Source organism: Achroia grisella, unplaced genomic scaffold (assembly GCF_030625045.1).
Source record: "Achroia grisella isolate CSIRO2021 unplaced genomic scaffold, CSIRO_AGI_Agris_v1 utg900, whole genome shotgun sequence".
In the NCBI taxonomy this organism is placed as follows: domain Eukaryota; kingdom Metazoa; phylum Arthropoda; class Insecta; order Lepidoptera; family Pyralidae; genus Achroia; species Achroia grisella.
The window spans coordinates 1463132-1483279 of record NW_026713059.1 but is presented as its reverse complement, the minus strand read 5'-3'; the positions used below and the strand labels follow the sequence as shown (position 1 = coordinate 1483279).

At 37.9% G+C, this 20148-nt stretch overlaps 2 protein-coding genes across 3 annotated transcripts; one reads left to right on the top strand and one right to left on the bottom strand.

Moving 5' to 3' along the window:
* Positions 1-1182: 1182 nt before the first annotated feature.
* LOC131853308 (probable arginine--tRNA ligase, mitochondrial) lies at positions 1183-4634 on the bottom strand. 2 transcript variants are annotated; one of them, XM_059204167.1, is made up of 3 exons: positions 4299-4634; positions 2016-3126; positions 1183-1692 (listed from the first exon to the last, which is right to left on the bottom strand). In XM_059204167.1, exons 2-3 carry the CDS (start codon positions 3124-3126, stop codon positions 1193-1195), a joined length of 1611 nt encoding a protein of 536 aa, XP_059060150.1. In that variant the 5' UTR covers positions 4299-4634; the 3' UTR covers positions 1183-1192. The 2 variants fall into 2 exon arrangements, with proteins under 2 accessions (XP_059060150.1, XP_059060149.1); XM_059204166.1 differs by lacking the exon at positions 4299-4634 and adding an exon at positions 3922-4282.
* A 413-nt stretch (positions 4635-5047) lies between these two features.
* On the top strand, positions 5048-18884 carry LOC131853218 (WD repeat-containing protein 19). The gene is made up of 21 exons (XM_059204051.1): positions 5048-5278; positions 5732-5889; positions 6227-6451; positions 6760-6970; positions 7314-7594; positions 8164-8420; positions 8639-8871; positions 9044-9166; positions 9263-9465; positions 10649-10849; positions 11380-11591; positions 11767-11854; positions 12327-12545; positions 13128-14015; positions 14407-14515; positions 15159-15302; positions 15668-15761; positions 16044-16153; positions 16690-16896; positions 17424-17500; positions 18552-18884. Exons 1-21 carry the CDS (start codon positions 5264-5266, stop codon positions 18661-18663), a joined length of 4167 nt encoding a protein of 1388 aa, XP_059060034.1. The 5' UTR covers positions 5048-5263; the 3' UTR covers positions 18664-18884.
* The last annotated feature ends 1264 nt before the right edge of the window (positions 18885-20148 follow it).

Below are 20148 nucleotides of genomic sequence, written 5' to 3'. Positions count from 1 at the left end.
TCAATACGTGTCTCTAGTGTTTTGTCTATAGTCAAAACATTTAAGCATAGACAATACCTTTATCTTTTTTTTAGTCAAGGCATAGTTTCATTTTATTCTGCCATATTAGAAATGAAAATATAGTGATTATAATCATCAGCTGTTTCTATCCGGTCAGAAATTTATTTTTATGTTTTTAATCCATACATATATTTTATATTGTTGTACCAAAAATATATGTCGCGATTCCGTCCAGAAAAACTACATCTTTAATTTTATTAAATTAAATAATTATTAGACGTCCGCGCCGTTTTGCGTATGGCTATTATTAATATTCTGGATGTTTTCTACTTATATAAAGTATGTATTTAAAAAATGTATTTGTAGTAGTTGTCTAGTATCTACAACACAAACTCTGCTTATTTTGGGACTAGATGGCACTGTGTGTATTTTTCTGAAATATTATATTACATATTGTTATAATAATGATAAGCAGTTTTTTAAGATAAATAATTTCAATATGAATTATCTCGTACAAAAAGGAAATTCTATAATGAAGTGTAGTGTCAGCGATAATTTATATATATACTTCACAGTAAAAGTCACATTTTACGCAGTCTTTTGTGATAGTTACGATACGGATGTTGACGATTTTGCAATTATATAAGAATCATTTGACAGTTAATATTCATATTGATATGCTAACTCTCTTTTTCTGTTTGACAATCAAAGTAGAATTATTAACAATTATGTTAGGTAATTGTAATTAATTTATAATGAAACATATTTGTTGTATCTTAGTGTATGTATAAACTCAATTTGACTTAAAAGCGTTCAAGAAAAATGTAAAATAATAATTGGCAAAATGTAACGTCATTATTTACGGAACTTCATTAAAAATCATGTGTCTAAATCCTTCGAGCCGGATTAAATTAATGTTCAGAAGGTTTAAGTACTGTTAAACAGAAATATCGAGTTCAGGCCAACGAGTTATATAGGCATAATTACTATGTATTACAATAGTAGACAAATATAATGTGTGAAAAAAGGAATAGTGAATATAACTGTCTAGTGCTAATTGTAAGCTCCTTTTAATCAATTATTCTTAATATGAATTATATATATTAAATAATCTAATAACATATAATATTTAGATATAAGTGAAAAGAAAAACATTTAACATACAAAATAAATATATTCACTAAATACATATTTACATTTCTTTCAATGGTTTTACTCCTAGAATTTCTAGTCCGGTTTTAACAACAATACGAGCTGAGTGAAATACTAGTAGCCTCTGGGCTGCAATATCTGGATCCATATTCATAACTTTTAATTCATTAAACATTTTATTTATATACCGCGCTAGACGAAACAAGTAATTAACAATGATACATGCTTCATATTCCTCATGTGATCTGTACAGAATATCCTCAAATTTTGCTAATTCTGCCACAACTTCCCCAATAACTTCTTCAGGCAAACATTTTGGTTCACATGTATCTGGCAGTGATATTCCACAGTTTTGTTCCAGGCTCCATAATCTACAGTGAAGGTATTGAAGCTTGATTCCACTGTCACCTTCACTTTGTAGAGCTCTATCCCAGTCAAATATATAATCTTTTTGTCTTCTTTGTTTTAAATCATTCACTATGACTGCTGTTGTCCCCAATATGTCACAAGTCTCTTCATTCATGGCAGTGCTTCTTGTATCTGTGAAATATATTTAAAATAAAATAATTATATATACATACTATTTTCCATTTCATTAATATATGGCATTCCATAATAATAATTCTATGACTGATTAAGCAAAGATGGGCATTATATAAAGAGAATTAAATACTTAAAAGCTATATTTAGGGTATGATTGGAGTATTTTATTTGATAAATAAATCAAATTGATTAATAAAATTAGTTTGCCCACAATATAACACAATAGGTAACATTTTTGTTGTTATCATTTGTATTAGTCAGTAATATAACTTAACCAATCTAATTATGTATAAACAAATATATTTAATTCAAGTGATTACTTTTTGATACTCGTTGTTTTTCATACATTTTTCTTTTAGCTTCATCCAGTATATCATTTAGAAAGACAACATTGCCACTTCTAGTGCTCATGCCTTTTATTCTACCAAACTTTACATGTAGACAACCTTCTGTACATTCTTTATCAAGTTGTTTAACTATATCAAGAACAGCTGCAAAGTGATCTGTTTGTGCATTATCTACTACATACAGCATTTTATCAAATTTATATCTTTTATATCTGTCCAGCAGAGCAGCTACATCTCTAGATAGGTACAGGGTAGAGTTGTCACTTTTTAGCACAGTAACATTTCTGTTATTTACATTAGCTACTTTCTTTCCAGTGACATCTGTAGTAATTATATTTTTATTTTCAAGTAAATCTATTATATGTTTAATAGCTCCACCATTATAGTCAGACTCCCAGTGATATTCATCAAACTGTATGCCCAATCTCTGGTACACATTTTCGAGTTCACCTACAGTAATTTCTCTAATATCCTTCCATTTTTCTAAACTAATTTTGCCCTGTTCTATGTCAGAGAAATACTTTCTAGCCTGCTTCTGTACTTCTGCATCAGTGGTTGCTAATTTATTAGCATATACATATGTATCATATAAACACTTTATTGGATTACTTTTAAGTTTACTAACATCAATGTTCTTAGCTTGTAAGCCATACTGTAATAATCCAAATTGTGTGCCCCAGTCACCTAAATAATTTATTTTGGTCACTTTATTATTGAAACATTTGTTAATATTTGCAATAAAGTTACCAATTATGGTAGATCTTAAATGCCCAACATGAAAAGGCTTTGCAATATTCGGGGAGCTGAAGTCTATAACAATGTGCTTTCTTTCAAAGTCTGCATGAAGTTTTTCAAATGATATATCTGGTGTGAGTACATTCTTAAGCATTGTTTCTCTGTCTATTGCAAATTGCAACATCTCCGAACCATTTTCATGTTTTATGGTCTTGTACTGTGGCTCATGAGTGGATGGTACATTTTTATTTAAAAAATTAAGGACAAAACTGTTTTCATGATGCTTATAAGATACATATAAATTTCTCATATTCTTCAACAATGCATTGTCGACTGTACTGGAATACATCTGGAAAATTTGAAATTTATTCTCATAAGTATTATTACCAATACACTGTTGTGTCTACAATTAGTATATGAATATATTTACTACTAGTATTTACATAACCTAATTGTACAACTAAGAACCTAAAATTAAAAAGCTTAAAAAAATATAATATGATGACTAAAATATATTATTAAAAGGGGTCCCTTTAGGCAACGTTCCGAAGATACTGGCAGCATTCCTTCTTTAAATAGCTATGAATTATAAAAATACAAATTTTGTGGTGTCAAAAATAATCTAATATTTTCTATACAGACAAAGAAAATGGAGAGACAATTGTTACATTTTTAGGAATTAAGTCTTGGTCAGTTGCTCTTCTTTTAAAATTAAAATATAAATCAGACAGCAATAATAATATAAAGGAGGTATATTACTACAGATACACATTAAGGTTGTATTTAATATACGTTAAAAGAGGACGTTAATTTATTAAATATAGAAACATTGAAGAATTCTATTAAATCTATAATAGTTATCAACAAAAAAATATGAACTATACAAATGATCAAAAACATCTTATATTATATTATACAGAACCTATGTATATAGATAGGTCCGACCTTTCGGTTTAGACCTTTAATCTTACTTTTGTAAGAAAATACATATGTAGGTATTTTCTTACAAAAGTAAGATTAAAGGTCCAGTTGATGAAAACATTGAAAATATTTGGTTATTTCATAAATACAATAATTACAAAATAAAATTATGGCTTTCCTTGCATTAAATAAAAGAAATATATATTTAAAATTGATTACTTGCCTTGTTCAGTAAATTTAATTTAAATTTAAAACTCTTTTTAATTGAATAACAGGGTTCATAGGGTTAGAATTTCATAGTGAAGATTCTAAGATTCCGTAATTTGAATGGCTATTAAATTTGTAACTGGATATATATTTATCCAGTTATAAATTTAAGTAAGTTTTTAAGTTAAAGAATTAAGAATGCATTATATAAATATTAATACACAAAATTGCTCTTATTTATTTACATCCTATCTTATAGCAGTTCAAAGTTACATATATAGTAGGGTTGTCTAGATCGCGAAAGAACTAGTTCAGAAACGTTCAGATATCTGTGATATAAATTATCTGAATCAAAATTAAACACAAAAACTCGGGAGTTAAAAAAACACATACTTTGGAAACACATTTCTACCACAGATCGACTTAATTTCGAAGTATTTTAAAGCTGTTGGCCTCAGCTGTCCTTTATGATTATTGTGATTAATGCACACAATTAATCATTTTGCAATTAGCATTGTGCAAAGTTGTTAGGTACCAGTTTTTACAGACTACAGATGTGAAAAAATAATCGATTATATTAAAAATCGACATCGATATAGTACATCAACATAACTTTATTGTATGATACCTATGACTCCACTCATGTCATTCCAGAAATGACAATTTTGATAATAATATTCTTAACATTTCTATATAATTTGTGTTGTTAACATAAATTTCTTCCTAATATTGATTGTCACTAAATAAATGCTCCCAAGAATTGAATTGATAATTTCTTGTCTCATTTACGGTATATAAAAAAAAAAGTATAAACAAGTGTGGAACCGACGAACTAGCTCGTAGTAGGATTAGGTTACTCTATGGCTTTGACAGATCATAACCGCAGCAGTTTGAGATCATTTCTAAAAAAGTGAGGTATTACATGATCAAATTTTTTGATTATTGAAATTTTTCAATAATATAGAAATCAGTATTGATCTAATTATATTAACACATACAAGATATCGTGAAAAATATATACTGTTGGTATACATTCTTTAAGTTTAGCTCAATATATTGACTAAACTTTATGTAATGCCTCTAACTCTATTATATTTGGGAATGTAATACACCCTTAAATCTACTTACGGTTGCTAAGCAACTCCTGTGATAAATAAAATAAATACAAAAGTAATTTAATTTCAATATAGAAAAATGATTATATACCGTTTTTCCATCTAAATTATAAAATTCTATTAGAAAGTACAGATTTTGGATGAAATAATGATCGTACGATAATATTAGTATTGATTTTAATTGTTGCTAATGTTAAATTGTATATTACTTTAGAGATTCTACATTAGAATATTCTTTGCAAAATGACAACACCCAAAGTAAGTCTATTATATATGTATTTAGAGATAACTGGTGCCACGATATTGCTCTTTCTCTTTGTAGTTTACTCCACTTATTGGTCTTTGAGCGCGGAGGAGGTGTTTCATGGTAATTGAGACCAAGGGCTCATTTGCAATATTTGTGGTTAATTTGTAGTGATTTTGTATCCTAGAGTATCCGACTTCATGCTAATCCATAACTGAAAACGCGCCAGAATATACCGATAATGGATCTCCATTACCGGTGGAGTTGTACACCCATCTGGGTGTACAACTCCACAATAATTTATTAAACATAATTGTATTAAATTATAATACCACCAGTTTATAAGTACCAACATTGAGATTGAAACCTAGAGAGGTTGAGATGCAATTTAGATACACACAATGTCACTAAACTTTATATAAAAAAATTGCCATATATTAAAATTTAAAACTAATATTACATTGTAGTTGCTGTATACACTAGAGCAGCCTCATGGACTTGGTGAGCTATATTTCCAATGGCAGAAAGGTGAATCTGGTTTGCTGCTGGCCACAACTGGAACTGATGCCACAGTTGCAATCCATGATCGCACTGGGCAGTTAATAGAAAGAATGAAGCTGCAAGGGTGAACTTTTACTTTTATATTTAAAGCTAAATAGAATATTCATTAGTATTTTAAGATTAAATTAAATTAATCTTAAAATTTTATTACTGAATAGATCAAGTGATAGTACCTATATATATACCTATACATATATTGAATCAATTAATAGAAAAAAAAAAATTTAGAACTAAGTATAAATTATGTCTTGTTTATAGTTCTAAGTAAATAAATATTTTTTTCTAATATTTATAAATAAATCCCAAAGTAGATTGGTGATAATTTGTTATTGTTATTTTGTTTGTTGTTTGTCTTGAGTACTTTTGATATTTATTTCTACTTAATTTATTTCTGATTTTAGTGTTTGTGGTGGTATGGAATGGGATAATGATGGGGATTATTTGGCCATTATAACTCCGAGTATTAACTCTGTACTGCTTTGGGAATGCCATGCTAACAAACGTGTTACCGTTGAGACTGGCCTTCGGGAGCCCCCCTCTTCTATAGCTTGGGCATATGGTGAACCATTATTAGCGGTTGGCACTCAAAAAGGCAACCTGGCACTGTACAATCATCATACAACAAAGTAAGTTGATACAATTATTATTATAGCCTTTATTCAGATCAACTTTCAGATTTAAATTATATTACTTATATTAGAAACAAACATTAAACTTAAAAACAAAATTATATACTTTCTGTTGATCTGTTTGCTAATCGGCAAAGGCCTCTTCCATTTGTTTCCATTCTTCTCTTTCTTGAGCCACTCTGTCCCACATTACACTTGCCACATCCCTGATATTATCATCCCATCTTGTGTGGGTCTGTCTCTTTTTTCCCTGCCCTGGGCTACCATCTTGTCACTTGTATAGCATGTACAAATTGTTATTCCAGGAGGATACCAATAATTGGGAAGCATACCAAAAAGATCACTTGCTCTGCTTGGAACAAAGACAGTATTCTAGTGTTGGCATCCGAGGACAAAACTCTTTCTATTAATAATTCCGATGGAGATACTCTTCGTATCATATCCCTTAGAGACACACCAAATGACCTGCAATTTTCTGAAATGAAAACAGATGAGAGAGTAGCTGGAGAAAATACTGTAAGTATATGAATATATAAATAGACATAACAAACAGTTGTATGTTGTAGAAATTTAATCTTCAATAATTTACAACAGTATGAAAAAGAGAGAGTACATGAGAAAAAGAGTACATTATCAATTTTTTAATAATTAATTTTTAATTATCACACTTATAAAAGTTTGAACAAATCTTACTTTTGTTTATTTAAATGCAGTGTGCATTTAAAGTAGATATCGTAGACTAGAGTCAAATAGATTGTGTAGTCAAATGAAAATCTTTTAGTCTATTAAATTTCAATAAATTCTATTGTTAAATTAGCATAAAAAATAACAATAGTTATTAAATAAAATATAATTTCAGATAAGCCTCGTTGTTGGCAAACGAACGTTGTACTTATATAATCTGCTAAATCCAGAGAACCCTATAGAACTAGCATTCCAGCAACGGTATGGGTCAATAGTCTCATACAAGTGGTATGGGGATGGGTACATCCTCATAGGATTCAGCGCTGGCTATATTATATCCATATCTACTCACATAAAGGAGGTCGGCGAGGAATTGTTCCAAGTGAAAAATCATAAGGAAAATTTAACTGATATAGCTGTTTGCAATTCGCTGGCTGCTTCATGTGGTGATGGACAGTAAGTATTCTTTTTATGTAATTGGTATTTCATTGATAACCTGTTGTTATATATATGAATAGTACTACAGACATCAGATCATGTCACGCCCGACCACCACTCGAGATGTTTTTCCGGAGAACAAAGATGTCATACCGTTATTCTGTAGATTGAGAGAGGACAATATGATAAGGCAGCCTTATCTTATTCTTTAATTGAAATACATTACAAAGAAAGTTCTTGTCATCTGAAATAGGTGAGAAAGAGTTACGCGTAGTATACGCGAGAAACTCTTTCTTAAGTTACGTTTTTAAACTCAATACCTGTCTTGAGGTCTTCAACTTCAAATCCTGGTCTTTTAAATTTAGAGTTTTCAACCTTAGTGTAAAGATAATAAATAATAGTGAAGCCTTTTTTCCTAAGGCTTAACATATGCCCAGTCCAACTCCATTTTAATCGGTCTATTCTTGAGAGTACAGCTACATTTTGTTCTCGTTTTGATATCCCATATATTTTATCACTGTCTGATCTCCATCATAGTACTAGTATAAAGTTAGGTCTTGTTTATGATTGGCGCGGTCGTGGCGCAGGCTGAAGCTGATCTCGCTGTGGAACAAGGGCGAGGTGACGGGCGCGGCGCGGCCGGGCGGCGGCGCGGCGCGCGCGGCGTGGAGCGCGGACGGGCGGCTGGTGGCGGCGGCGGGCCGCCACGTGGCCGTCTACGTGACCGCGCTGCCGCCGCTGCACGCCGCGCACGCCGCTCGCGCGCTCGCGCTCTGCTCGCTCTCGCAGGCCACGCTCTACCAGTGCGTGCCGCTCGCGCCCGACGCCGACCCGATCAACTCCGGTCAGTCAAAAACAACTACAAAACTTTATTCATGTAGGTTTATTACAAACTCTTATGATATGTCACATCTAGCGACAGTTCGGAGTGCTTTCTGCACTCTTTTATATAAGTGTCCAAAATTTCAAACACCTCCGTCCGCACAATTTTCGAAAAAATAGGTTTTTGCTTCACGTATTACAAGTTACACGTTTTGTATGAGTGATTTTAACTACGTACAGCGGAGCCCGTGGCTCTGGCCACGTACTCGTTCCCCACGGAGCCGAGTGTGATCGCGCTGGGCGCCTCGCACGTGTGCTGCGTGAGCGGCGCCCACGCGTGGTTCTACCCGCTGGCCGCCGCGGGGGCCGGCCGGGCGGCGCTGCGGCGGCAGTACGCGGCGCCCGTGCAGACCATACGCCTCGCCGGGGATTACGCCGCCGCACTCTTCCAGGGGAAGGCCATGCTGCACTTGGTAATATTATCCATTCAAAACAAGTTGAGAGATTCTTGATTGATAAAAAATAATTCTTAATATTAGTTAAAGTCAATTAATGTTATATAAGGAAATACACTTCGATTTGACGTCCAGCCAAATTCGTGTGAAGTCAAAACCCTTTTTAATAGACTTCCTATGTACCATTAAGATCGAGCAGTCGGATCCATCTGAACCAGAGCGAGAGGCTATGATATTCCCCGAGCCACATATGCAAGACGCTAACATCGTCGATATACTTCTCACCGGTGACTTCTTTATCTTCGTTACTGACGTAAGTATATCTACATATTCTATACTTTGTGTTGGTGCAGATTTAGTAGTATAAATGGTGGAGAAATAGTAGTATAAATTGTAAACGATATTGTAGCAAGGTCACATCGAGTACTTCGGCGTGGAGGAGTGGCGGTCGGCGACGCGGTACAAGCACACGTGCGGCGTGACGGGCGTGTACTGCGACATCAGCGGCGCGCGCGCCTGCGTGGCGGACGAGCGGCGCCGCGCTCACGTGTACTGCCCCGCGGGCGGCGAGCTGGTCGCCGTGCCGCCCGCGCCGCACCCCGCCCCCCTCAGGTGCGTATAATGGTTGATCGAACTGGTCGCCGTGCCGCATCACTCCCTCCTCAGGTGCGTGTACTGTGTACTGCGACACGAGCGGCGAGCCGGTCACCTTGCCGCACCCCGCCTCCTCAGGTGCGTGTACTGTGTACTGTGACACGAGCTGCGAGCCGGTCACCTTGCCGCACCCCGCCTCCTCAGGTGCGTGTACTGTGTACTGCGACATGAGCGGCGAGCGGGTCGCCGTGCCGCCAGCGCCGCACCCCGCCCCCTCAGGTGCGTGTACTGTGTACTGCGAAATGAGCGGCGAGCGGGTCGCCGTGCCGCCAGCGCCGCACCTAGTTCCCGTCAGGTCTGTGTACTGTGTACTGCGACACGAGCGGCGAGCCGGTCACCTTGCCGCACCCCGCCTCCTCAGGTGCGTGTACTGTGTACTGCGACATGAGCGGCGAGCGGGTCGCCGTACCGCCAGTGCCGCACCCCGCCTCCTCAGGTGCGTGTACTGTGTACTGCGACATGAGCGGCGAGCGGGTCGCCGTGCCGCCAGCGCCGCACCTAGTTCCCGTCAGGTCTGTGTACTGTGTACTGCGACACGAGCGGCGAGCCGGTCACCTTGCCGCACCCCGCCTCCTCAGGTGCGTGTACTGTGTACTGCGACATGAGCGGCGAGCGGGTCGCCGTGCCGCCAGCGCCGCACCTAGTTCCCGTCAGGTCTGTGTACTGTGTACTGCGACACGAGCGGCGAGCCGGTCGCCGTGCCGCCAGCGCCGCACCTAGTTCCCGTCAGGTCTGTGTACTGTGTACTGCGACATGAGCGGCGAGCGGGTCGCCGTGCCGCCAGCGCCGCACCTAGTTCCCGTCAGGTCTGTGTACTGTGTACTGCGACATGAGCGGCGAGCGGGTCGCCGTGCCGCCAGCGCCGCTCCTAGTTCCCGTCAGGTCTGTGTACTGTGTACTGCGACACGAGCGGCGAGCCGGTCACCTTGCCGCACACCGCCCCCTCAGGCGCGTGTACTGTGTGTTTCGATGCAAGCGGCGAGCTGGTCGCCGTGTTGCGCGCCGCCCCCCTCAGATGCGTGTACTGTGTATTGCGACACATACGGCGAGCAGGACAACGTACTTGCGAAGTACGGCGCTTGACAGTGAGTCAATTAATTTTGAAGGAGATTTAATGTATTTTACTTTTTAAAATTTACAGAGGCGTGATCTGGGACATCTGTCTGTCGGATCGTAACGTGTTCATCATATTCTCTGAGGAAACGATCGATACGTACTACTACGCGGCCAACTCGATCGACGGTTCGCATGTGGACTACGTGGCCACCACCACAATCCTCACGGGACAGATACCGCTCATTATGTTCTCTGGCGACGTCTACTGCTACGCAACGGGTGGGATGTAAGTTTATTCATCCTATTTTTTATTGAGAACTTGTTGATAGGTTTTATTAAAACATCTAGAAACAACTTGGGTGATAAAAATTAAACTCAAATCCACTTTTTTTATAGGTTTATACGTAACTTATTCGACGATATATTATTTAGTTTAGATATATTAACTAGCTTTAGTTTTTTAACATTACAGTTTAATAACATTTACAGACTTTGTCAAATTGAATATACCTACGTACATACTTACAGTGTACTTTTGGCGTGGCTACCGTAGAAATCTTTAGATGGCAGGCTTATTGCTTATGTAGCCAACCGTTTATAACTCCCTTTTTTATTGTATAGAAGAATCTTCTGTCCCCTCCGTCAGAGGGGTCACAAGGAGGTGTGTAGGATTGTGCAGCACCCGAAGGTTGTTAGAATTTTGTTAGAATTCTGGGGACAGTTTTTTTATTATTATTTTTTAATATTGTTTTTTATATTATATAATAAATATATAGCTTTTTTTAAAACACTTAATATGATCCTTTTGGTCGTCAGCGTGCAGAAGGTGTCCCTAGAGTCGCACCACACGGCCGGGCTGGCGGAGGCGGACGCGGAGAAGCGCGCGGCCAACCAGCGCCTGCACGTGGACAAGCTGGCGCGCCTGCGACGCTTCGCCGACGCCGCGCTCTACTGCGAGGCGCTCGCCGACGACGCCGCTACCAGGCTCCTTGCTGAGCGGGCAGCCGCCGACCTCAATCTCGACTTCGGTATGATATGCATGATTTTTTATAATGTGGACTTATTGCTAGTAATGTGATATGTTCGGTTAGGATTCCATACTGATCAGCTCTTTGACTGATTTATTTTCATGCTTTAGTAAATATTGTTGATATAGTTAAACGGGTTTAACGCAAATAATGATCTATATTGTATATTTTTTAGCTATTCGAATGTATACTCGACTGAGTGATGTTGCTATGGTTTGGGCACTAGAAGATGCGTCGCATATCGAAGATTTATCTATACTGTGGTAAGCAAACTAATATTTTTCTTATAATTTCCACAATAAAACGGAGGTTAATATATATAAATATATAACCAAAATTACAAATTAAATGAGGGACCAGCCTATCCGTAGATCATTAAATTTATAATTTTTAGTTAGTTAAAGGCTGCTCCGGCCAACAGCATTAGATTAGTTCGAAAAATAAAATGCTCGCTTTTCTCCGTTAAACAGTGCGCATGCCTGTTCGCGCGTAAAAAGACCGTGTCGTGTACAGTTTGTTTATGTGCGCACAGCGGCATCCCTCACGATTTGGCGTATACTCGCTTTTCTTACTTAAATCTGCAATGCTGCTGATCGCGCATATAAGAGTGTGTCGCGTAAAATTTATTTGTATGCGCACAGCGGCACCACTCATGATTACGCGATCTCGCTTTCTCACGTTAAATCTGCCGCACACATGTATAAGAGCGCGTCGCGTTTGGTTGTGTGCATACAGTGGTACGGTGTGCGCGTGCTGCGGGCGAGGCGAGGCGGCGGCGCGGTGGCTGGAGGGCGCGGGCGGGGGTGCGGGCGGGGGCGGGGGCGCTGCGGCGGCGGCGCTGGAGCTGCACGCGGCGCGCGGGGACTGGCCGCGTGCGGCCGCGCTCGCCGCTACCGCATGCCCGCGCCGCGCGCCAGACCTCATGCGTCTCCACGCCCACCACCTCGAGCTCACGTACGCTAATTAGTTTTTTTTTGTTCTGTTCATCGTTTAGGAAGGCAAAAGGAACTGTGGCCGTACAGCCTTTGGTCTCCGTTTATTTTGACAGCCACACTGAGCTGTACGAGTCTGCTATGACACATACAGTCTGGGTTCTATGTTGTTGTATATAGTCTTGGGCTGCTTGTTAACTTGATTTAGCGAGTACACGGTCCATGATTGTGGATGGTTGTTTATGTGGATTGAATGCTTGCTTGTGTGGACTAAAGGGAAAATGGTGACGTTTGTACGGTGACATACAGTACAAGTGCACCCTTCTCTTCCAATGGTCGCCAGTTCGATTCTACGCATAATGCAAATATTTGTATTCACGAGTATAACTGTTTGTATCTGTCTAATGTATTGGATATTGGATTGTAAAAAAAAGATATTTAAGTATTTATATCAGATGTTGTAATACCCATAACACAAGTATTGCTTAGGTCCAATACGGAATTAACATGTGCATACGTTTGTAATTCATTACTAGCTTACTCCTTTAACAATTTATAATTTTCTTTAAAAGCTTGGTTTTAATGGGTTGGTTGTTTTCAACAGAGCCGATTATCATGAAGCCCTCGCGAACTACGAAAAAAGTCTAATACCTGATAACACGGATGATCCAAAAGTGATGGAACACAATAGTCGCTGCGAAGCTGGCATCGCTCGTACTAGCATCCGATGCGGAGACGTGGCGCGGGGTGTCACTATGGCCATGAAAAACGCCCATCAAACCATGCTGCTGAAGGATTGCGCGCAATTACTGGAAGAAGAGAAACAGTACAGCCACGCGGCCGCCCTCTACGATCACGCGGGGAACACGGAGAAGGCCGCTTCCTTGTACATCAAACTCAAGTCCTGGCTAAAAGTCGAGGCGCTTCTCCCTAAAATCAACTCCCCCGGGATACATATACAGTACGCGAAGGCTAAAGAAGCCGAGGGCAGATACTCTGACGCTCTAAAGTCGTACTTAAAAGCGCAGGACTACGAATCAGCTATACGATTAAATCTTGAGAAATTAGATGATATCGACGAAGCCGTTACTCTTGTACAGGAATCCAAGTCGGTCCAGGGGGCCAAAATGGTAGCAAACTATTTTCAAAACAGTGACGACCCTAGTTCGGCAATTAAGTTCTTGGTGATGTCCCTATGCTACGATGAAGCTTTTCAGCTGGCCAGAAAGAATGGCAAGTTACATTTGTACGGAGAAATACTGATACAGACTTCACACGCGAGGTCAGAAGATTTTAAAAGTTTAGCGTTGCATTTTGAAGGGGAGAAAAATTATTTATTAGCTGGAAAGTTTTATTTTCACGCCGCGGAGTATAGCAAAGCGTTGTCACATTTGTTAAAGACTGGTAGTGGCTCAGAGGAACTGGAGAATGAGGCCATTGGTATTGCGATTGATGCTGCAGCAGCGAGTGACGATGAACGGCTAACGAGAAGGTCAGTAACTGTTCTTATCAAATAAAGATTTCTTTGCTCATTTATTCATCTACAGAAAATAAAAATAATAAATCAGTTAGAAATAGTGCATTCGCTTTAGAGCATTTACTGATGGAAACGGTACACAAAATTATATAGAGTTTGTATTAATAAGACTAGTAAACATGTCTTATGTCTTACTGAATGCTCAAATAGCTAATATTTTTTAAGTACCTACAGACATAAATCGATGAGGTGTGTGTGAATGCAAAGTCTAAATAAAATTATGTCTAGAATTTTATTAGCGAAAGCGTATTCATATTAGACAATACATTGTCTACTTATTGCTCTATAGGTATATGACTTATTAATTTATTTTCTTCTTTATTTCGTAGATTGTTTTATGTTCTAGGTTAATAGAATTTCTGCTTGGCGAGACAGATGGTACGCCACGCGAGCCGCGTCACTTGTTCCGATTGTACATGGCCAAGAGACAGTTCACCGAGGCCGCAAAAACAGCTGTAAGTTTAATACTTACTTATTAGACATCTATCATTATGTATACTGTATTAGGCCTTTTGCTTGTGATAGGCATATCAATTTTAGACTAGTATATATATATTTTTAAAGATAGTTAAGGTTGAGGAGTACGTTAATCAGCGATTATTTGGAAGCGCGAGCAAATCACGCTGTTTTAACAGTTACTACGGCGAAACTGAAGAATGGTTGAAATATTGCCGAAATATCGGCAAAAACTGAAAAAATGTGATAAGATTCCGTGATAATTAAGTAAGATACGTATGTAAATACACAGCACTATCTAGTCCCAAGCTAAGTAGAGCTTGTTTTATACTAGATATAAATTATTAGATTAGATTTTATAAATACATACATAATATACATAGAAAACACCCAGACCGGTACAAACAATCATAGATACTCATGAATAATGTTTACACCGTGCGAGGAATCGAACCCGCGACCATCTAAGTAAAGCGGTGTGCTTAACAGCTATACCACCGAGGCCATGGGCCGTCGTATATCTCGCAATACTATTAAGTACTACTCTGTGATGTACAGGCTGATTTGTCTCTTCAATGCACACTTTAAGAAGCGTACAGAGTAGAAACGAGATGAATGCATGTATTGTTTGCGCGCGTGCAGGCGATCATCGCGGGCGCGGAGTGCGCGGCGGCGCGGTACCGGGAGGCGCGCGACGTGCTGCGTGACGTCACGCGCGGCGCGCGCGCCCGCCCCGCGCCCGCCCACGTGCGCCGCGCGCTCGCCGCGCTGCACTCCTACATACTGGTACATTCACTATTTATATTCGGACTACTCTCCTGCTGCTGGCCGCTGCCGGCCTTCACAGCTTCACCGCACGATAGTGGGCGTAGCGTAGGGAGATAGTGCAGATGGCACTCCAAAACCAAGAAGGTCAAGAATAGAAAGATATTCTTAGACGCGATGGTTTTTACTTCCTCAGGATAGAGTATGTATTATATACTTATTAATTGTATATATATATATATTATAGAATGTTTCCGTGCCCTGTAATTTAACCGACATATCTCGCTCTTCAACCGATACACAGCTGAAAAAAGAAGTTACACCGATTTATATATCGTGTTATACCGATCATAGCAGTCACTAAATAATATGTAATTAATAAACAGGTTCGTACTCATGTGAAGCGCGGCCGGCATGATCTTGCCGCTCGACTGCTACTACGTATTGCTGCTGATGTTTCTTTCTTCCCAACGCAACAACGTAAGAGAATAACATTTGACAATGTATTACAATACTTAATTGAATAAAATCACGCACAGTATTTTCTATGGCAAGTTGTTATGGATAAAGTAGGTATATCGACTGGACGCTTGTTTAAATCCGACTCAAAGGACCAAAAAGTTATAAATACTTACATGTTTCACATTCTTAGTGGAACTTTTGCCCATAAATTAATATGATTTGTTGTTTCTTTTTATCGTAGATAATGACTTCATAATTTTATGGGAAATGATAATTTTTATTTGTACTGTTGATTTACAGATCAAGTATCAATATTGACGTCGACAGTAATAGAATGCGGTCGTGCCGGGTTAAAACACGAGGCTCATCACTGGGCTAAAGTTCTGATGCAACCTGAATATAGGTCACAGGTAAATTTTCGTTTGCTATGTTTACAACATAGATCATTTTACTGTTATATTTGAAAATTATTTATATTTGCAATATTAAGTAACAATTTTTACTATTTGTGAAATGAGTGTATGCATGTACATTTTGAATTTTTAGTTTTATGTCGGTGGTCTGGCTGGTCTAGCGGTTTAGCACACCACTTTACTTCCGATGATGCCGGGTTCGATTCCAGGCACGGTGTATTCATGAATATGATTGTTTGTATCGGTCTGGGTGTTTTCTATGTATATTATAAAAAATGTTATTAAGTATTTATATCAGTTGTCTAGTATTTATAACACAAGCTCTACTTAGCTTGGCATTAGATTATGCTGTGCGAATTGTCCGGGGTTATTATTATGACTCTGCGTTGTAGTTGCATTTACTTAGATTATAATCAAAAAACTATAGTTGCACCAAAAAATGGTAGTAACAAGTGTATGTAACGCGCTGTGCGTAAATATGTCTGCATTTTATTCGGGTGCTCCCATGTCATGCAACATGTTACGATTCTCAGATCGATCCGAAGTACAGCAAGAAAATAGAGTCTGTGGTGCGACACGCGCCGCGGGGCGGGCCGGGGGCGGAGCCGGGGTACGGTGCGGGGGCGGCGGGGGCGGGGCCGGGGGCGGGGGCGGGGTGCCCCGTGTGCGACGCCGCGCTGCCGGCCGCGGAGCTGCACTGCACGCGCTGTGAAGCACACTTACCCTTCTGTATCGCCACTGTAACTATCAATCATCGCGCTCCCTTATACCACCAACATTCAACCATTAGAGTTTGGTTCAGGTGTCCTTGTGTTTACAATATAGTAGTATTCTCTCCGTTTACTGGCTTCGTATACATGGTGTTTGTTATAGTATTTTTTTTACAGTTGAGTCTCCTGTGTTTAATTTATATATGAACCCATAAATGTTACTTAATTAATAAGATACAGAAGATTCTAGTGGTTTACTATCCTGAATTACATTCAAAAGTTATTCTCAAAAGTTATTACACCAAAAAATAAATTTACGATCATGTCAGTCGTGTACATTACATTGTAATTGCATGACATAATCGCGGCAAGATAAGTAGCAAGTTTTTAATTAATGGATTTATATTTAATTCCGCCCCTATTAGCAGGTGTGTAACATATACTCGGTACCTAAACTTGAAAGCGTTACGACCTTCTAAATGCACTCTTCTCACTTATTAATTCGATTTATAAAGTAGCAGGTTGTAGCTAACATTTTAATTAATGATGATTTTCAGGGATTGCATATCGTCAAAGACGATCTCACGGCGTGTCCAGAATGTGACTTTCCGGCCATCTACTCCGAATTTACAGAGTGAGTTCTTATTAATGTACCGTTGTATTTGCACTGGCAATAATAATTCTATTTCAGATGATGGCAATAATAACCAAATCCATTTAATATTTGTTTACTGTTCAATCTCCTATTCGCTCTATATCTTTAATTAATAGTCACAATAAATAATATCAATATCCCTGGACTATGTTTTGGATACTGGACAATTGAAATAAATACATAGATTTTTTTTTCAAATATGTACATGTATAATATATATAGAAAACACCCAGACCCTCGATGGTAACAACTCATGAAAACATTTATACTCTAAAATACAAATATTTATACAGTCCGAGGAAAGAACCCGCGACCAAATGATGTAAAACGGTATACTAAACCGCTAGACCACCGTGGCCGTACAAAATAAATTTCAATGATAATTATTCCTGATATTAAACTGCTCAAATATATTATGTACCATAATAACATTTCATTGGGATGTTCAAGTCGATTGAGGAGAAATTACAAGTGACTTAGTAAATAGAGGCGATGGAACACCTCGCTGACACAGCCTTTAGTTTTTTCTATAATATTTTTTTATTTCTTTATTCATAAAAACATAAGGGTTACAATCGTAATGGTGATCGCTGGTTATGTACTGGGTAACCCCGAGGCGAAATTAGAGACTTATTTTTTGTGTTTTATGATTCGTTCTTTTTACATGTGGCAATTCTCAATTGTAATCCACAGTACTTACTTTCAAATACTCAATCATGGACCAGGAGGGAAGAATTATAATAGGTAACAATTGTGACCCGCGATTCTGTCTACTATTTTAAATAAAAGATGCTCGTTCTCATAGTAAATTGATGTCTCTCTTTAAGGCGTTGGCATATTATTAGTACAGATTAGAAAGTATAATCATTATAAATGTGAATTGTCTACATGTTTATTGAATATTTACCCTTTAACGGCTCGTTAAATCCTGGTGTATTGCTTATTGAACATGGGTTGATACCCATGTTTAATAAGATTTTCATATTATGTGGAATAAATAAGTTTATTAGGATAAAAATTTATGTCACAGACTTCTACAAGAAGACGGCAAATGTCCTATGTGCGGCGAGAACGTGGACTACCGTCGGCTCGTCAAGATAGACGACGTGTCGCCCTACTTGGACATTAGCACCACGGAATAGAGTTTATTTTGCAATGTGATAGATAGACCGTCCATATATGCCGTAACTAGATCTCCGTCCATTTAGTTTTAAGTAATTAATGGTAGCTTTAGTATTTTATCAACTATATATCCTTACTAAGGATTTTGTGTAATAGTTATTGTATCTACGCAGCAACTGTGCTGTTTTCGTAGTTTCATTGGATTATAAATGAATTTATTTCTGTATCAGAATACGTTTTATGTACAACTGTATTTTATAGATTAAAAAATATTATTTTATAATATTGTTTTATTGGTTACAATAAGACAAAACTTTGAATCGTTAAAACCAATGTGTTATTTGTAATAGTTGTTTATAATCTTCAGCATATAATAATATTTCCGAAATATTTGTGCAGACGAGGGTTGGGGTTCTTATTACAAATAATAAAATCCAATGTTGTAGTGATGAAACATTTAATTTTCATTTGAAAGTATATCAAGTTGTTACACATTCCATACTGAGATTCAAATGAAACGCAAAACACAATGGATAGGAAACATACAAAATAGCGGCGCGAGTCGTCAATCGAACTTGCACGATTCATTTTCGGTCTAAAATTGCAATAAAATAATAGTGTAGGAATACATATTCTCGACAAAGCACACGAAGAGAAGTCTCTTTTTATATTGCACAAAATCACATTGTGTAAAAACGCTATAGTGATTGAATAAATTTGTACGTATGAGCGTGTTCGTGTACATACTAGAATATTTCAGTTAAAAATCATATTTACGGAGTGTGTTACAGTATAAACAAATGCAATTGTGTGTAGACCGAGAATCAATCGGCAGAGATCGGAAGCCCCGCCGCTTCCAATTAATCGCCAGTTATTCTCTACGATCGAATTTCCCTAATATAATTACCACTACCTAGCTACGCCTTAAGTAGACATTACATTTATACAACTTAACATAATGACGAGACGATTATAACAAAATAATACATTCGATAATAAAAATTAATTTCATTGTGCTAATTATATTAAAGGCTCAAGTCAATAGACGCGGCGGTGTACACTCGAATCACGCTATAGTTTAAAATTCACTAGAACTTTAACATTTACAATAAAAAGGAATTATAATTATATTCATATTTTGATGTTGTAAAGTTTACATTCCTTGTTTAACACTATCGAGCCAAAACAGCACGAATTCGAGTTTTTAATTATCTATTAACAATGGCAAAACGAAGAATTAAAGTCTATCTAGTTAGGCTGCTCTTTATAAGCGGGTGGCAGGCGTACTGCGGTCAGCGTCAACACCGACACTATACGACGACAACTTCATAAAACGAAACAACGAAGAAAGAGCAAGTCATATTCGTAAAAGTGATATAAATAAGCAGTATATTGAAACGGAAACTTTGACAATAACTATACAGTGAACGTATTATGTATAAATACAATGTCGACGTATAGAATTCGGGTTGTTCTTTAGTTCCTGCTGTCCGAAATGTAAACGA